The sequence below is a fragment of the Peromyscus maniculatus genome, chromosome 20 (genome assembly GCF_049852395.1).
Source record: "Peromyscus maniculatus bairdii isolate BWxNUB_F1_BW_parent chromosome 20, HU_Pman_BW_mat_3.1, whole genome shotgun sequence".
Classification (NCBI taxonomy): domain Eukaryota; kingdom Metazoa; phylum Chordata; class Mammalia; order Rodentia; family Cricetidae; genus Peromyscus; species Peromyscus maniculatus.
Genome location: NC_134871.1, coordinates 72,067,392 through 72,086,364, shown reverse-complemented (window position 1 = coordinate 72,086,364; position 18,973 = coordinate 72,067,392). Strand labels below are relative to the sequence as shown.

General features: G+C 51.9%; 1 protein-coding gene and 1 non-coding gene across 2 annotated transcripts; both read left to right on the top strand.

Moving 5' to 3' along the window:
* The first annotated feature begins 1,793 nt into the window (after positions 1 to 1,793).
* Positions 1,794 to 18,870, top strand: Itgb7 (integrin subunit beta 7). The gene is made up of 15 exons (XM_006981853.4): positions 1,794 to 1,920; positions 7,065 to 7,268; positions 9,424 to 9,625; positions 9,715 to 9,885; positions 10,986 to 11,227; positions 11,577 to 11,735; positions 12,021 to 12,116; positions 12,239 to 12,328; positions 15,765 to 15,911; positions 16,296 to 16,489; positions 17,064 to 17,287; positions 17,433 to 17,652; positions 17,804 to 18,009; positions 18,233 to 18,393; positions 18,619 to 18,870. Exons 2-15 carry the CDS (start codon positions 7,068 to 7,070, stop codon positions 18,703 to 18,705), a joined length of 2,400 nt encoding a protein of 799 aa, XP_006981915.2. The 5' UTR covers positions 1,794 to 1,920; positions 7,065 to 7,067; the 3' UTR covers positions 18,706 to 18,870.
* Positions 14,699 to 14,887, top strand: LOC143269837 (U2 spliceosomal RNA). The gene has a single exon (XR_013046609.1). It is a non-coding gene; the product is annotated as a U2 spliceosomal RNA (small nuclear RNA).
* Positions 18,871 to 18,973: the final 103 nt, after the last annotated feature.

Here is an 18,973-nt window from a genome sequence, read left to right as displayed (position 1 = left end):
CCCAGCTGTCTCCCCCAGTGGCCTCACTTTCAGGAGCATCTATTGGGATAGGAACACTTTTGCCCTGTGACTGCAGCCGGAAAGCGGACCCAGTCCTTGTTCACTAGGAATGCCTGCTTCCTGTAGGAAACCTCCAGGTTCCTTTCAGCGCTCTCGTGGTCAACCGTGAGCCAGGAAAAAAAAAAAAATCCCATTAGTACTCACACAACCGTTCCTCCTCCCTGTCGGCTTTATCCCGCCTCAGCCCCAGCTGCGGCTCCTGCACTCTCCCTTCCCGTTTCCTCCACTCTTTCCCACGCCCTGGACCCCCAGTTGCACATCCAAGCCTCACTCAGTGCCTCTCTAACATGCCAACTGTCTAGACCTTGTGTTTAATAATGCTTCCATTTCCTACCCCCTAAGACTCCTCACTCCTGATGATGGGGTCTCTCCCTCTTTTCTCAGGGATGGAGACTGAATCTGCATCCCCGCCCTGCACCTGTCCTCTTATTGTGCCAGATAGTCTCCCGTAGACAACTGACTGAAGCCATCTCATTCTTACCACAGGGCCAGTGAAAAGGCAGCCATAGGAAGGATTAGAGCGGGGATTCTCAACCTTCCGAAGGCTGCGACTCTTTAATACAGCTCCTCATGTGGTGTCCACCCCCAAGCGTAAAATTATTTTCATTGCTACTTCATAACTAACTTTGCTACTGTTATGAATCATAATGAAAATACCCATGTTCTTCGGTGGTCTTAGGTGACCCCTGTGACCCACTGGGTGAGAGACTACAGCTAAGGAGTTTTACTGCTTCCTGGTTTTTTTTTTTTGTTGTTTTGTTTTGTTTTCTGGAGCTGAGGACCAAACCCAGCTAGGCAAGCGCTCTACCACTGAGCTAAATCCCCAACCCTTACTGTTTCCTGTTAAGGGAGAGAAAGCCAGGATCTTAAGTCAGGCAGGTTAGCTCCAGAGTCCCAAGTTCAGCTATGACACTGTCAGGAGTTTGAGATTCCTGGGACAAGACCCCCGACTCAATCCAGATTACAATCAGTTAAATGTATTGATACTGCCAGCAGGATAGCAATCTCTGAGCCAAACTAGAGACTGCCACCGAAGTGGGGTGAGAGAAGTATTTTTAAAGGTGAAAACCACAACATCTTGAGTATCTGCACAAGCAAGCCAAGAGCTGTTTTGCTCTGCCACGATTAGGTGGTCAAGGAGACCTCAAAATGGTCCTTGAGTGTCTGCATGAGCAGGTGGCAGGGGCCAAAAGGCAGTTAGCCATGTCATAACGCAGCAGATGATGGCCACAGCAGTCCATTTCTGGGGTGGGGGTCCCTGAGTCAGGGTTGCTGTGAACTTATCTTCCAGGGACTGAAGTCAAGGGCAGCTGGCAAAAAATTCGTAAGACAGAGGTGTTTTCTTCTCTTTTTTTAGCCATCACAACACCACAGTGGTCCCTGGGTCTCCAAAGGAGCATATCTCAGTTCTCTCCTTTTCTTCCTGTCTGGCTCCTTCCTCCATGAGGCCGGGAGAGGTCATCAGTCTTGGAGGGAGGCTGGCGTGGATTTAAATTACAGCCCAGCCCCTTGCTACCTGGGTGACATTTTGCAAAGTTGGTCTCTCCTTGGTCTCCCAGCCTCTGTCTCTGCGTCTGTGAGACAGGGGCAGGGGTGGAGGTACTGCCGCTGTCTGATGTGGTTCCTGTGGCCCTTAACTGTAACTCGATAGTTAAGCACGTGAAGGATGCTCGGTGATGGGACTCCTGGGTCCTCACCAGCCCTCTCCTATCTATCTGCTCCACCTTCTGCTCGACCAGCCACCCTCCGAGAGTCCCCCACCCAGGGCGTTGTCACTTCCTCCTCTGCAGCCTCTAGAGCTGTACACAGGCTGCTCCTGCTGCTGCCGCCGCCAGAGGAAGGGCTGCAACGAAAGCACCTGTGAGTACCACCAGGGCACCGGCCCCCACCTCCCCCCTCACCCGGCCCACTTGTTCCCTACCTCTTGGGAGGAAGGCTGTGACCTGGGCTCTCCAGCACCTTGTCCAGTCTTGAGAAAGGCTCTGAACCCCTGTCTACGTTCCTATGGTCCCCGGTATCTCCTTCTCTGGTATCACAGCCTCCTGTCGCTGCTCATCCATTGCTTTCCCCAGTGGAGCCAGAGGGAGGGAAGGGGAGAGACGGAGATGCTGTGAGTGAGTGATCTCCGTGGGCCAAGGCTTACACCAGCATGGTCTCCTGTCCCTGGATGCTCTCCTTGCAACTTGATGTTTTTTTCCACAGCCCAGGATTCTTCCCACTTGGCTCCTTGGCCACAGACTCTGCATTCCAGGGCTGCCGAAGCTTGTGCTACCGACAGAGTTAGTACTGTCAAGGCATAGGCACAATCATAACTTAGTTATTTATGGGCTGGGGCCGTAGTTCGCTGGCCTAGCTTGCATGAGGCCCTGGCTTCATACTTCACTGGGGAAGCTTGAGTGAACTTGATCCTCTGCACCCAAAAACTTTTTTTTTTTTTTTTTTACTTAGATTCATAAGGAATCATAACAAGCAAAACATAGCTCTGATTGACAGTCATTGTGAGGTATAGTGAAATAACAACTGAGTCCAGAATTAGAATAAGAATTATTTGGTCTGGGCCGAGCATGGTGACTCATTCCAGCACTCTTGGGAAGCAGAGGCAGGCAGATCTCTGTGAGTTCAAAGCCAGCCTGGTCTACAGAGGGAGTTCCAGGACAGCCAGGACCACACAGAAAAACTTTGTCTCAAAAAAAAAAAAAAATTTTTTTTTTCAGCCAGGAGGCTTGAGATGCCTTAATCCATGGACCCCGTCCTGTGCCCTGGGTGTCCTTGGCTCATTGCTGGGGGACTGCAGTTTCTCTTTGCAAGGCGGGGGCTGAGGTAGGAAGTTCTTCCCCGCTCTCTGATTAGGACTAGAGAGAAAAAGAAGTGTGAAGCGTAGAAAACAGCAGAGTGGTATAAAAAAAAAATAGTAATAGGCAGGTGGCAAGACGCATGGATCGCCGAGGTAGGGAGGGGACAGAACTGAGAAGGGTGGGGGAGGCCATCTGCGAGCTCAGAGCCCCCTTTAGGAGGGATGAGTGGACTTGAGGTCTCTATCTTGGGAACGGGGTGGCAGCGGGCCCCATCTATGAGATGAGTCAAAGCTGAGCCTTTTGCTGCAGAGTCTCGAGCCTCCCCGACCACAGCACAGCAGAAGGCACGCAGGTCTGAGGTTTCACTGAGGCTGTGCCTGGGGGCAGCCTCTCCCTGAGAGCAGAAGTTCTGCGAAGTACGACACCCACCTGAGGTCACATGGGGTTGTGAGCAGGATGGGGTATTCAATGGCTCAGTACCCCCGCCCTTCCCCAGACCCCCTGGAGCGCGTCGGCACCTGAGTCTGGACCCAGGCTGAGGAGAGTGTGGGTGCTTCCAGGCAGGGTCTCGAACCAGGATGCTGGTGGCCAAGGGACACCATAGCACAATCCCCAGGGAGCTTACGTTGTCAATACTTAACCGGTGCTGCAAATGAATGATGGCTGCCGGCTGATACCACAGATCTTCCAGAGGGTTCCTAGAGAGTCGACCACACACACGTGACATGATGAGAGCATGTGTTTTCCTGTGTCATTATTTGACATACGAGGCAATTAAAAACTATTCAGTTTTTGAGGTTGGAGAGATGGCTCAGTGGTTAAGAGCACTTGTTGCTCCTCCAGAAGACCCAGGTTTGATCCCCAGCATCCACATATTAGTTAACAATCATCCACAATTCTGGTTTCAAGGGAGCTGATGCCCTCTTCTGACCTCAGAGAACATAAGCACACATGTAGTACATAGATACACATGCAGAAAAATATACGTAAAATAAAAAGAATAAATCCACAAAAAATTAAAATAAAGATAAAAAAGAAACTATTAAGTTTTTATGTAGAGTTGAGAATTGAAATGAGAGATCTGAATATGCTAGGCAAGGCTGTACTATTGAGTGATATTCATTAGACCCCAAATAATTGAATGTAACGCCCATCGTTACAGAACTGGTCAACCACTACTTAGTTTATCCATACAATGGGAATTTATTTGGAAATTCCTTATTTCAAATTAAATTAAGAATTTTGAGACAGGCTGGATGGCCGTGGCACATGTCTTTAATCCCAGCACTTGGGAGGCAGAGGCAGACCGATTTCTTTGAGGCCAGCCTGGTCTACAGAGCGAGTTCCAGGACAGCCTGGGCCACACAGAGAAACCCTGTCCAAAAAAAAAAAAAAAAAAAAAAAAAAGGCAAAACCAAAAACAAACCAGAAAATCTTATTTTTGGGCCAGAGAAACGGTTCAGTGGTTAAAAGCACTGGCTGTTCTTTCAGGGGTTCTGTGTTTGAACCCACATGGCAGTTCACAACCATCTGTAACTCTGGTTCCAGGGGACCTGACATTCTTTTCTAGCCTCTGAGAGCACCAGGAGTGCATACAGAACACAGGTGTACATGCAGGCAAAACACCCACACACATAAAATAAAGGTTTAAAAATCTGTTTTCCATTTACTTCTGTATGAGATAGAGGTCCTCATTCTTCACATGTGGGCATCTCATCATCCTGGCACTATTGGTTGAAGGCTGTTTTCCCCTATTGAATGGTTGGACACCCTTTTTCAAAAATCAATTTGCTGTAGGTGGATGGGCTTCCTTTCTCCCTCCCCTCCTTCCTTCCTTCCTTTCTTTTCTCATCTTCCTTCTCTTTTTCCTCATCTCCGTGTTTTTGTTTTTGTTTTTGTTTTTTCTTTTTCTTAAAGACAGGATCTTTCTCTGTAGCCCTGGCTGGCCTGGAACTCCTTATATAGACCAGGCTGGCCTTGAACTCATGGAGATCCACCTGCCTCTGCCTCCCGAATGCCATCACACCTGCCTGCAGCCTCAATTCTACTCCATTGGTTCATACACCTAGTTTTGATTAATGTGGCTTTATTTATTTATTTTTCAAGACAGGGTTTCTCTGTGTGGTCCTGGCTGTCCTGGAACTCTCTCTGTAGACCAGGCTGACCTTGAACTCACAGAGATCCACCTGCCTCTGCCTCCCGAGTGCTGGGATTAAAGGTGTGCGCCACCACCACCCAGCAGGCCTGTTCAGTTTTTAAAACTAACTAATTAATTTTGCAGTATAATCTAGGACCTCACACATAGTCACACTTTCTACCACTGAACTACACTCCCAGCCACAGAAAATTTGCCTGGGTATGGCAACTCATACCCATCATCCTGGGAGGGAAAAGCAGGATTGCCTTGAGTTCAAGCCCAGCCTGGGCTGTACGGTGAGGATCAGGCCGGCCAGGTCCCTGTCTCCAAAATACCAAAACAAAAGCAACAGTAGAAAAACAACTGGAGAGCTAGCTTAGTGAGCAAAGATGCGTGCAGCTGAGCCTGATGACCTACCCCACAAGATGCCGTCCGGCCTCCACCCACGTGCTATGACATGTGTTTGCTCCCTGCTACCTGTTAAACGAACAAGTATAAAACATAAAACAAAACTATCAGGCTGAAGACATGGCTCATCGGTTAAGAGCCCCGGCTCTTCTCAAGGACTTGGGTTTGGTCCCCATGGCGGCTCACCACTATCTACAGCTTCAGTTCAAGGGGATCCGATGCTCTCCTCTGCCCTCCAAGGACACCAGGGACACACAGGGTGCACAAACATAGTAACAAAATAAAATATAAATTCCAACATCCACAAGATCTTCTTCTTAGGAGCCGCCCTTCCTCTGGGCTACTGTGTCTACTGTGTGGGACCACCCTTCCCTGACCACACTCCCCCATCTTCACCCCTTTCCTCTTATTTCCATTCTCCCTTTGCTTATTATTCAGACTTCAAGGCTGTCAGATTATTTACTCAACTGCTCCACTTACAAATGGAGGTGGAGGGTGCGGGGAAGTGATTGATATGCTAGAGCCAGTGAGGGATCTGGGTGGGAGAGAGTCTGGTGAGTCCCATTTGGTTCTACCTTCACTACAGCTTGGAAAGTTGGTGAAGGGATCTGGGGTCTAGTCTTGACTGCTCCAGAACCCCTCCCCCTCCCTCCCTCCCTCCCTCCCTCCCTCCCTCCCTCCCTCCTCCCTCTCTCCCTCCCTCCCTCCTTTCCTTCTTCTTATTTTTATTTTATTTTATTTTTGGTTTTTCAAGACAGGGTTTCTCTGTGTAAGCTTTGCACCTTTCCTGGAACTCACTTGGTAGCCCAGGCTGGCCTCGAACTCACAAAGATCCGCTTGGCTCTGCCTCCTGAGTGCTGGGATCAAAGGCGTGCGCCACCACTGCCCGGCTCTTATTTGTTTTTGAGAGAGGAGACCTGCCTTGCCTGAAACTTGCTTTGAAGACCAGGCTGGCCTCAAACTCACAGAGATCCCCCTGCCTCTGCCTCCCATATGTGCTACTACCCCTGGCTTTTTTTTTATGTGTATGTGTGTGTGCCTGTGCGTGAGTACGTGCACATGTGTGCAGGTGCCCATGGAGGCCCTGGAGATGGTGTTACAGGCAGGTTGTAATCTGCCTGAAGTAGGATGGAAATGGGACTCCAGAAAAACTGTGTGTACCCCTCTTCTGTTTTTTAAAAAGCTGGCATTTACTTTCATTTTATGTCTATGGGTGTTTTTACTCCATGTATATCTGTGTGCCACATGGGTGCCTGGTGCTCTTGGGGGCCAGAGAGTGTGTCGGATCCCCTGGAACTGGAGTTACAGAAAGTTGTGAGCTGGCATGCCATGTGGGTGCTAGGAATGGAGCCCAGGATGGGAGGGCGTCCTCCGGAAGGGCACCCAGTGTCCTTAACCACTGAGCCGTGTCTGCAGCACCCTGGGTACCTGAAGTGTACACAGAGGAACACGAGTCTCTGAGACCCCGACCCTGCTCTGGCACCTGTCACTTCCCATCATTTTGAAAAAGCTGCCGGATCCATAGGAGGATGTGAAACTCTCAGGAGAGATATGGATTTTGGAGCAGAGTTCAGCAGGGTAACCACAAGCTAAGTTGAGAGGACGAGAGCTTGGGGCCCTCCCTGAGGACTCACGCACGTGTCTGTCTTTATATCCCATTACAGGCCATGGTGGATAAATCAGCCGTTCTCATTTTCCTGCTGGTTCTGTGTGGAGGTGAGAGTGAGTCGGATACCAAGATCGCATCTTCAGAGGAGGCCACAGAATGGGGGGACACTGACTTGCCTCGGACCGGATCCTGCCAGCCAGCCCCTTCCTGCCAGAAGTGCATCCTCTCACACCCCAGCTGTGCCTGGTGTAAACAGCTGGTAAAGATGTGCCTGTGGCCCTTGAACCATGTGTGTGTGTGTGCACAGCCTGGACATGCCTGTGTGTTGTGTGGGCCTGTCTGTGATCTTTCTGGGTATGTGTGACTCGTGTGTGTGTGCGCGCGTTTCTGTGCATGTATGAAAGAGCCTGTGACCTACGAGCTCAGAGGAGGATGTCCCTGTGGGAATTTGTGCTTATGTATGTATTGGCCAGTTCAGTGTTCTGTGACAAAATGTCATAGACTAAATGTCTCAAATAGCAGAAACATATTTCTTATGATTCCAGAGACTGGGGTACACAAGAGCAAAATGCTGTCTCGTTTGGCTCTCCCTGGAGTGATTTTTCCTGGCGTAGACACGGGCTACTTTCTTTCTTGCTATGTTAGTACAAGGGAATTGGAGTTTAGGGAGGGGGGCGTCCTCAGCTGTCGATTCTTTTTTAAAAATATTTATTTATTTTGTGTATATATGTGTGTGCATGAGTGTGTGGGTGTGCACCATGTGTGTGCAGGCACCTATGGAGGTCAGAAGAGAGTGTTGGATCCTTTGGAACCGGAGTTACTGGTTGTGAACCACCATGTGGGTGCTGGGAACTGAACCTGGGTTCTCGGAAAGAACAGTCAGTGCTCTTCACCATGCAGCCACCTCTGCAGCCCCAGCTGTCACATCTTAAAAGGGCACATCTCATCATGAGGGTCCCCCACTCATGACTTCACCTAAAAGCAATTACCTCCAAAGGTCGGGGATAGTGGCGCACACCTTTAATCCCAGCACTCACAGAAGCAGAAGAGACGGATCTCTGTGAGTTCGAAACCAGCCTGGTCTACACAGTGAGTTCCAGGACAGCCAGGGCTACACAGTGAGTGAGTGAGACCCTGTCTCAGGAAGTAAATAAATTTAAACCCGGGAATTTGGAGAGATAATCAGTTCACCGCAGAAAGTGCATGACCGGGCTCTGCACGTATGTACAGATTATTATGTCCCAGCCTGCAGCTTGGCCTGGAGAACAAAGCAAGTGACGACTTCCAAACACCCGTGGGCTTAAGACGAGAGTGGTGGGCGGCGGCCGGAGGGAAGGCTTGGGGTGCCTGAGGAGCAAAGGATGCTGGGAAGTGTGTATTCCTTGCTGGTCCATCAAAGCCGTTCTTTGTTGAAGAGGAGGCGCTCACAGAGGAGCTGTAGAGGCTCAGGAGCAACGGTGTCCCTCACAGGAAGATGCAGAGTTAGGAGCAGCGTGAGCTTTGGTAGGAGACAGGGCACACTCATAGGCAGCCATGTTTATAGCTGCTGGGCGGGCCCACAAGGCCAGTGACAGTGAAAGTCATGAAGACGTAGACTCCGCGGGAGGCAGAGGTCCTAGGCAGTGGCTACCTCCTCCAGTCCCTAGACCAGGGCTGGCACCCATGCCCACTGAGAAGCCACCCTAACCATTTCCTTCCCCTGTGGCTTTCCAGTCAGTGTAGGGTACCAGACATCATCGTGTGAGTGTGTGTGTGTGCGCGCGCGCGTGCGCGCGTGTGCGCCTGCGTGTGTGTGTGTGTGTGTGTGTGTGTGTGTTTGTGTGTGTGTGCGTGCGCGCCTGCGTGTGTGTGTTTGTGTGCGTGCGCGCCTGCGTGTGCGTGTGTGTTTGTGTGTGTGTGTGCGTGCGCGCCTGCGTGTATGTGTGTGTGTGTGTGTGTTTGCGTGCGTGCCTTTTTCTGTCTATCCCCCTTCTTCCCAGAAACTGGGTGTGACTGACCCCCTTCCCATTTTGATCTGATTATGCAGGGGAAGTTGGACTACCAAGTCCTTTTTCCTGTAGCCTTGAGGTCTCTGAGATCTCAACAGGAAGTCTGTGGTTCTAATGAGAGGGGCTAGGTGGGTGGCTGCGGGAAGGGGAGTTGAGATCAGGAGACAGGGTGGGGTGTGTGTAGGGGGAGAACTGCTACAGGATGTGGGGCGCTGGTGAAGAAGAAAGAACTATCTGTGTTCACAGTAGCTGTGGAGGTAAGTGGACGTGAGAATAAATCAGGGCTCAGATCAGGAAGCTGGCTGAGATCAGAGCGCGGTGGACAGGTGATTGCAAGCGGCGGCGTTTGCAGGGTGGTGTTGGTAGTCGGGCTGAAGCGTCGTGGGGCCTGGGGTTCCTTCCAATGCGCCTCCTCCTGGGGCACAGAACTTCACCGCCTCCGGGGAGGCAGAGGCACGGCGCTGCGCACGGCGGGAGGAGCTGCTGGCCCGCGGGTGCCCTGAGCAGGAACTGGAGGAGCCGCGCGGCCGCCAGGAGGTGCTGCAGGACAAGCCGCTCAGCCAGGGAGACCGTGGCGAGGGGGCCACCCAGCTGGCCCCGCAGCGGATCCGGGTCACGCTGCGACCGGGTGGGTCTCGGGTGGCGGCTCGGGGTGGATGTCTGGGCTGGGCCTCGAATGCACTGGGCTGCTGAGCCAAGCCCCCCTTTGTCTATCAGGGGAACCACAGAAATTCCGGGTCCGCTTTCTCCGAGCTGCCGGATACCCGGTGGACCTGTATTACCTTATGGACCTGAGCTACTCGATGAAGGATGACCTGGAACGCGTGCGCCAGCTCGGGCACGCCCTGCTAGTCCGGTTGCAGGAGGTCACCCATTCTGTGCGCATAGGTGAGCGTGCATTCACTACCCAGACCCTGCCAGCCCTGGTCGCTGCTTTTAGCTTCTGCCATCGCCTTAGATTCTCCCAGCGTTTAATAGACCTGATCAGGCCATTGCATCTTGACATCTCTCCCAAGAGACACTCAATTAGGTGTAAGCTCGAGGGGATTTCGGATTGACCATAGGAGAACCCCTTGCTAGACAGAGGGCTAGCTGAGGCTCAGAATCTAAGAGACAGTTCAGACAGACAGCTGCCAACATGGACATCGCCCTTATGCTCCTGTCTCAACCCAGTGTCTTTTGCACAGCCTAGTGCTATGTTCCTGCTCAACGTTCTGTAATGATTTTTCCCTTTGCTCAAAAGCTCCCTGTAGCAGGAATCTTAGAAGGTCTTATTAATAAAAATCAAACCTGAGGCCAGTTATTGGGTTGAATGCTGGAAGATCAGAGAAGCAGAATAAGCCACAGCTAACCTCACCTGGTCAACTTCTCAGCTGGTCCTGTTTCCTCAGACTGGCAGCTTCTGTGTCCTCATCCCAATGGCTCTCAGCTAAACTGCTGCTGGAAAGCCTGAAGCTTAACCAGCCAAATGCTTAACCAGCCAAATGCTTCTAGTTTCTGGTCCTCACGCCTTATATACCTTTCTGCTTTCTACCATTACTCTCTGGGATTAAAGGCTCACTCCCTGGGGTTAAAGGCGTGAGTCACCATGCTTGGCTGTATCCTTGAACACATGGATTTCTGCCTCTGGAATGCTAGGATTAAAGGCGTGTGCTACCACTGCCTATCCTAAGTATCTAGTGGCTGTTCTGTTCTCTGACCCCAGATAAGTTTATTAGGGTGCACAATATTTTGGGGAACACAATACCACCACAGCTCCCCCTCTGTTGCCACCCGCTGCTTCTACACCCTTGACTCTGGCTTCCTTAGCCTCCAGGAAGCCTGGCTTGCCCCTTTTGGCTCCTCCTCTTCATCTCCCCCATCTGCACCTTCATGAGCTGGTGGTGCCACAGCTTTGTCCTTGCCAGGTGCCGGGTCCCTGCCTTCTAGGTGTGCCCTCCTGCCTGCCTCGTGACCTCTGACACAGCCTCCTTGCTCCTTGCTCTCAGGTTTTGGCTCCTTCGTGGACAAAACAGTGCTGCCCTTTGTCAGCACGGTGCCCGCCAAGCTTCACCATCCGTGTCCCAGCCGCCTGGAGCGCTGTCAGCCTCCCTTCAGCTTCCACCATGTGCTGTCCCTCACTGGGGACGCTCAAGCCTTTGAGAGAGAGGTGGGGCGCCAGAATGTCTCTGGCAACCTGGACTCGCCTGAAGGCGGCTTTGATGCCATTTTGCAGGCTGCCCTCTGCCAGGTGAGGAAATGGGGTCAGGATCTGAGTCCCAGGAGCTGTCTGGGGCTGGGGCTGCCTGTGATGGATGCGTGATGCACAAAACCATCTCACTGTGGCCTGCAAGTTTATCTCGGCAGTTGTCTGGTAGGCTGGATAGTTTATTTACCTTGAGAAAGAGGCACTTTTCCTAGTTTACGAGAGGGCCTCCACTAACAGCCCACTTGTTTGGGGAGGGGGTTCAGAGAGCTTGGAACAGGGAATTAGGGACAGAGAGAGGGACAAACCGACCTATTTCTCACCCATTTCTTTGACTGGGATAGCTCAAGTGCCATGCCCGGGTGTACACGTTGCCTGCTTCCTTCCCCCTCAGGAGCAGATTGGCTGGAGAAATGTGTCCCGACTTCTGGTGTTCACTTCAGACGACACTTTCCACACAGCCGGGGATGGGAAACTGGGTGGCATTTTCATGCCTAGTGATGGGCGCTGCCATTTGGACAGCAATGGCGTCTACGTCCACAGTGCGGAGTTTGTGAGTCGTCCCTGGCCCCAGCCCGCCTCTCCATCTGAGCAGCATCTCTTCTCGCGGTCTTTTACTCACTGGAAAGCATCCTGCATCCCGTAACACTGCCCCCTTCTCAATGTCCCGAGCTGCCATGACAAGACCCCGCCCCCCTTCTCTCCTACCTCCTTGGTCTGCTCAGCCTCCAGGGCCCCTCCTACTAGTAGAACTGAGTCCTGCTTGCTTTTTCCCGCCCCCTGAGAGTCTGTGGCACACTAAAGGGAGACATAGTCATTTATTCACTTCCTACCTCAGGACTACCCCTCTGTGGGTCAAATAGCCCAGGCCCTCACTGCAGCGAACATCCAGCCTATATTTGCTGTGACCAGCCCAACACTGCCTGTTTATCAGGTGAGAGCTCTGAGTAAAGACCGCCCCGCCCCGCCCCCTGCCCCCCATTCTTCCCAGACCCCCAGGAGTCCATGCTCTTAACGCTTTATCCATCACCTCCCCCTCCCGTCCTCACAACGCAGGAGCTGAGCCAGCTGATTCCCAAGTCTGCTGTCGGGGAGTTGAGCGAAGACTCCAGCAACGTGGTGCAGCTCATCATGGATGCCTACGATGTGAGCTGGGAGTGGTGGGTGGGCAGTGGCGGGGCGGGGCGAGGGAGGAGCGGTCCTCGGGTGTCAGGGCATAACCAAGCGGGATGACCGCTTTGAGTTCTACCATTTCATGGCTCCTATCCGCATGGCCGCCATTAGCAGTTCATGTATTCACATTCATAAATATATTTAGATTGCTTGCCATACTGAGGATTGAGCCTAAGGCCTTGCCTGTGCCTGGGCAGACACCCTGCCACTGAGCTGTAGCCCTTACTTTACGTAACTTTATCTCTCTTCACTGATCTAAAGAATATTTAAGGGGACCCGGAGGGATGGCTCAATATTTAAGCTCAATGGCTGCTCTTCCAGAGGATCTGGTTTTTGTTCCCAGCGCCCACGTGTTAGCTCACAACCAACCATAAATATGGTTTCAGAGCATCTGACGCCCTCTTCTGGCCTTCATGGGGACTGCGTGCACACGGTGCACAGATATACATGCAGGCAAAACACCCACCCATACGCATAAAATAAGAAAATTCTAAAATTATTTAATATTTGTACATAAATAATGTGTTTAGATCAGATCTAGCTCCTCATTCTCTCCCCTCTAATTCCCTATCAGACCCCCCCACAACTTTTCCCCCTCAATTTCATGTTTTTTTTTTTAATACCCACTGATCCCATTTAATACTGCATGTATGTATATGGGTTTGAAGACAAAAAGTTTTAATATACTATTTTGCGAATGTGTCTATGTACAAGTGTGCACATGAGGTAGGCACACATGAATGCCACAGTGCACGTATCAAGGCCAGAGGTAAGTGTGTGGAGCTGGCTCTCCCTTTCGACCTGTATGTGAGTGTTCCGGGGACCGAACTCATCCAGCAAGCAGAAAAAGTGCCTTTGCCTGCTGAGCTGTCTCACTGGTCCCATCTCATTAAAAATGTTTTTAAGGATTTATTTATTATTAACTTTTTATTTTATGTTTATGAGTGTTTTGCTACCGTGTATATATATGTGCATGCCTGGTGACCATAAAGGTAAGAAGAGGCATCAGATCCCCTGGAACTAGAGTTATGGATGGTTGTGGGCGACGATGTGGGTCCTGAGAACCCAACACCCAGACCCTGTCTCAACAAACGGACCAATGAGCCATCTCTCCAGCATATATATATATATATATATATATATATATATATATATATATATTTTTTTTTTTTTTTTTCCCCCTGAGACAGGGTTTCTCTGTGTTGTTTTGGTGCCTGTCCTGGATCTCACTTTGTAGACCAGGCTGGCCTCTAACTCACAGAGATCCACCTGCCTCTGCCTCCCGAGTGCTGGGATTAAAGGCATGTACCACCACCGCCGCCCGACCCCTTCGATAATTCTTTTTAAAGGTTTATTTATTTATTATGTATACGGAAGAGGGTGTCAGATCTCATTACAGATGGTTGTGAACCACCATGTGGGTGCTGGGAACTGAACTCAGGACCTCTGGAAGAGTAGTTGGTATTCTTAACCTCTGAGCCATCTCTCCAGCCTCTCCCCTTCGATAATTTTTAATTTGATTTTGTTGTTTGTTAGTTTCTAGAGACAGAGTCTTGCTATCTACCCTGGCGGGCCTGGAATTCACTGTGTAGATCAGGCTGGCCTTGAACTTGCATCAATCCACTTGCCTCTGGCTTCCGAGCTCTGGGATAACAGTTGTGTCTTACCATGCCCAGTATATACAGTGTTGGGGATTAAATCCAGGTTATATCCAGGGCCTCTTGTATGCTGAATATGAATTCTAATACTGAGCTACATCCTCAACCCTTTACTTTTTTGTTTTGTTTTGTTTTATTTTGTCTTCGAGCCAGGGTTTTTCTGTGTTGCTCTGGCTGTCCTGGAACTCCCTCTGTAGACCAGGCTGGCCTCGAACTCAGAGATTTTTCCCGCCTCTGCCTCCGGAGTGCTTGGTTTAAAGGTGTGCACTACCATAGCCTGGCTAACCCTTTACTTTTTATTTGGAGATACTGTGTAGTATTGAAATGTCCATACCTTTGCTTTGTCTTTAGATTACCGTCCTGTGCCAGCAGGTCCCTCACCCCACCTGCTTTATAATAATAATAATAATTATTGTTGTTGTTGTTGTTGAGGAAATAGACCCAGGAAGGACTAAACCTGAAGAAGGGGGAGCACCATGCTTGCTCTAAATTTGTAATAATTCAGGCCGGGCAGCGGTGACGCACGCCTTTAATCCCAGCACTCGGGAGGCAGAGCCAGGCGGATCTCTGTGAGTTCGAGGCCAGCCTGGGCTACCAAGTGAGTCCCAGCAAAGGTGCAAAGCTACACAGAGAAACCCTGTCTCAAAAAACCAAAAAAACAAACAAAAAAAAAAAAACAAAAAACATCGCTTCTCGGCCTTTTGGCTAAGATCAAGTGTAGTAATAATTCAGAAACAGAATTTCATGAATTTTGAATGTTTCTTGGGCTTAAGTCTCACTTCTGCTCTAGACTGTAGACCTTTTTCTATTTATATATATATACAGGGTCTCTCTGTGTAGTCCTGGCTGTCCTGGAACTCCTGTGGAAGCCAGGCTGGCCTTGAACTCACAGAGATCCGCCTGCCTTGGTTTCCCCAATGCTGGGATTACAGGTGTGCGACACCAGGCCTGACTGTAGGGCTCTTGATAGCAAGATATTATTATTATCAGGATGTGGTGTCACATGTCTATAATTTCACACCGGGGAGGCAGAGGCAGAAGGATCAGGAATTCTTGAGGTCAGTTTAGGCCACAGGAGACCCGTTCTCAATACATAACAAGGATGTGTCCTCAGTCTTGGTGAGATGATTGGAGCTGTATCACTCAGTGGCTGCTTGCCTAGCCTACTGGATTCAATTCAAATCACTCCCTACCAAAGACAAATCTTTTTATTTATTTATTTGTTTTATATACATTGGTGTTTTGACTGCATGTATGTCTGTATGTGGGATCCCTTGGAAATGGAGTTACAGACAGCTGTGAGCTGCCATATGGGTGCTGGGAATTGAACCCAGGTCCTCTGGAAGAGCAGTCAATGCTCTTAACCGCTGAGCCATCTCTTCAGTCCCCCAAGAAAAATCTCTTAACCATAGTGCAGAATCTTGAGACAGTGTTGGCCTTTCCAGAGTGAACATACTGAAAAAAGTCTGCCTGTTAGATCTTCCACACGCAGGCTGTGGGTCCTGGTTTGGGTTTGACAAACAGTCATATGATTCACAGGCTGCTGTGCTTACAGCTGAGGCCTCTGGCTCCTGGGTATCCCAGCATGGTCCTTCTTCAGAAATGACTTCCAACTGGGAGGATGGGAGGAGCCCCGGGGTGCAAGAGAGAGAGATAAGCAGAATGAGGAGCGAATAGGAGGGTAGGAAGTGGGGTGCCTCGTGGGTGGGGTGCTGCCGTCACAGGGCTGCCTCCTCCCTCCCTTCCCACAGAGCCTGTCATCCACCGTGACTCTTGAACACGCCTCCCTCCCTCCTGGAGTCAACATCTCTTTTGAATCTCACTGTAGGGGTCCTGAGAAGAGGGAGGGTGAGGCTGGGTCCCGGGCACAGTGCAGCGACATCCGAGTCAACCAGACGGTAAGAGCCAGCCGCAGGGAGAGAACACACAAGTGGGAAACAGAAGCAGGAGAATATATGGGGGCAGCCGTGGAGAGCAAGGGTAGGCTTCCACTCATTCTTAATTTACTGCATGGTCAGTGGGCTTAGGGGTGTGCGTGTGCAAACATGAGGGTGTGTATAGCTTGTGTGTGTGTGTGTGTGTGTGTGTGTGTGTGTGTGTGCACGAGGGTATATATAGCTTAGGGGTATGTGTGTGTGCACATGAGGGTGTGTCTAGCTTGTGTGTGTGTATGCCCACATGAGGGTGCATATAGCTTAGGGGTGTGTGTGTGGTGTGTGTGTGATCTTGCGCGCGCACACACACCAGGGTGTGCATATCTTTGTCTGGTCCTCCCATCTCAGGTAGACTTCTGGGTGACTCTTCAAGCCACTCACTGCCTCCCAGAGCCCCATCTCCTGCGGCTCTGGGCCCTGGGCTTCTCGGAGGAGTTGACTGTGGAGTTACACACTCTGTGTGACTGTAACTGTAGTGACGCCCAGACCCACGCTGCCCACTGCAGCGATGGCCAGGGGGACCTTCAGTGCGGGATATGCAGGTGAGGAGGGCTTTGCATGCTCCTTCGGCTCCCGGCCCTCTTCTTGCAATTCCTCCTCCTGTGCTTCCTGCCCCCTGGAGCGTCCCAGACACCTTAGGACTCCGTCTGAATGTCATGCCCCGAAGAAGCTTCCCATACATGCCAAGGCCTCCACCTGGACCCCAATCCCTCCGCTCTTTCCTCCACCCTTGGCCCCACTGTAGCCTGGCATTGTTCCAGCTACTCTGGCTCCGTCTCCCTTGAGAACACGGGCCTAGAGCAGTGGTTCTCAGCCTTCCCTAATGCTGTGTGAGCTTTTAATAGTTTCCTCCTATTGTGGTGACCCCTCCCCTGCCCCCGCCCCGAACCATGAAATTATTTTCGTTGCTACTTCACAGCTGTAATTTTGCGACTGTTATGAATCATAATGTATAGATCTGGGTTTCCCCATGATCTAAAGCAACTCTTGTGAAAGGGTCACGTGACGCTCGAAGGTCGTGACCCACAGGTTGAGAACCACTGGCCTAGAGGCTCTTGGGGGACAGGCCAGAGATGGTCAAACTCTGACCCATGTCTCTGTGCTTTCCCCTCCCAGCTGTGCCCCTGGCCGCCTTGGTCAGCTCTGTGAGTGCTCTGAGGCGGAACTGTCCTCCCCAGATCTGGAATCTGGCTGCCGGGCCCCCAATGGGACGGGGCCCCTCTGCAGCGGGAAGGGGCGCTGCCAATGCGGACGGTGCAGCTGCAGCGGACAGAGCTCTGGGCGTCTGTGCGAGTGTGATGACGCCAGCTGCGAACGACACGAGGGCATCCTCTGCGGCGGTACTGGGGTCTTGGGGAGACGGGAGGGGTGGGAGGGCCTCCTGGGGCACTCGGGCTCTCCTGGCGCAGTGGAGACGGGCTGGAGCGGCATGCTGTGCCGGCTGTGTGTGAGAACGGCCGTCCCCCGTGCGCGGCTCTTCCCCAGGCTTTGGACATTGCCAATGTGGAGTGTGCCACTGTCACACCAACCGCACGGGCAGAGCGTGTGAGTGCAGTGCGAGTGTGGACGGCTGCGTCAGTCCTGGAGGAGGACTCTGCAGTGGGCATGGGCACTGCAGATGCAACCGTTGCCAGTGCCAGGAGGGCTACTACGGGGCCCTGTGTGATCAGTGCCTGGGCTGCCAGTCGCCATGTGAGCAATACAGGTGAGGCCTCGGGTCTCTCATCTTGGGAACCGGGGCAAGGGAGGCTTGCTAAGAACTCCTGCCTGCCTGCCTGTTCTCCTTGAGGGTGTCGGGGGGAGGGCTAGCAGGTCACAGCTGCCCAGATGGGAACTCACTGGCATTCACCGGACAGGGACTGTGCGGAGTGTGCGGCCTTTGGCACCGGTCCCCTGGCAGCCAACTGCAGCGTGGCCTGTGCCGATGTGAATGTGACCTTGGCCTTGGTCCCTAATTTGGACGATGGCTGGTGCAAGGAGAGGACACTAGACAACCAGCTGTTCTTCTTCCTGGTGGAGAATGTGGCTGGAGGAGTCATCCTGAGAGTGAGACCCCAAGAGAGTAAGTGGGCGGAACCTCAGAACTGGGGATGTGAATGAACGCAAGGGCAACGGGATTGGAGCAGAGCTGCGAACCCAGGGCCAAGGTGGAGGGCACAAGACTGAAGCCCTAGGGAGGAGGGCGACCTTGGCTTCTGCTGGGTCCTGTTCAAAGTGACAGGGCTGGGGAGGCTGGGCACTCTCTGGGCAACTGTGGACCAGCTCTGATACCTTGGCCCTGCCAGAGGGAGCAGATCACACCCGCGCCATCATACTGGGCTGCATAGGTGGCATTGTGGCAGTGGGACTAGGACTAGTCCTGGCTTACCGGCTCTCTGTGGAAATCTACGACCGTCGCGAGTACAGCCGCTTTGAGAAGGAGAAGCAGCAGCTGAACTGGAAGCAGGTGAGGCCAGCTCGCCAGGCTTTCCTTACGCGACTCCTCTGGTGGGTTCTCTTCCCCTTTCTGCTTCCCTAACCCGTAACTAGCTCCGAAGCTCCCCCACCCACGCCCCTCCCTCAGCATAGCCAGGCCTTCTGAGATCTGACTTGAGTTCTAGGTTGGCCTTGCAGAAGTAGGTAACGGGGAGAGCCTGACATTCCCCTTACAGTTCGCAATGTTTTCCCACAGGACAGCAACCCTCTCTACAAAAGTGCCATCACAACCACGATCAACCCCCGCTTCCAAGGGACAAACGCTCCGGGCCCCTCTCTCTGACCCAGGCAGCTCACTTAGGACTCGTCTTGGAGGACGGTGGGGAACAGCAGGGTCCGTCAGGCGGCCATCCGTCTGGTTCAGAGTGACCTTCAGAGGGCCCCTCCTCCTGCCTGGACCATTCCCCTCCTCACAAAGGGTTCTCCCACAATAAACTCCCACCTCAGACGACAGCCTCCACTTTGCTTTACCCCAAGACAGAAAAGCAGACTGCCTTGCCCAGGTCTCAGGTCACCGGAGGGCAGGCATGTTTCTGTTGTGTGACCTGGGA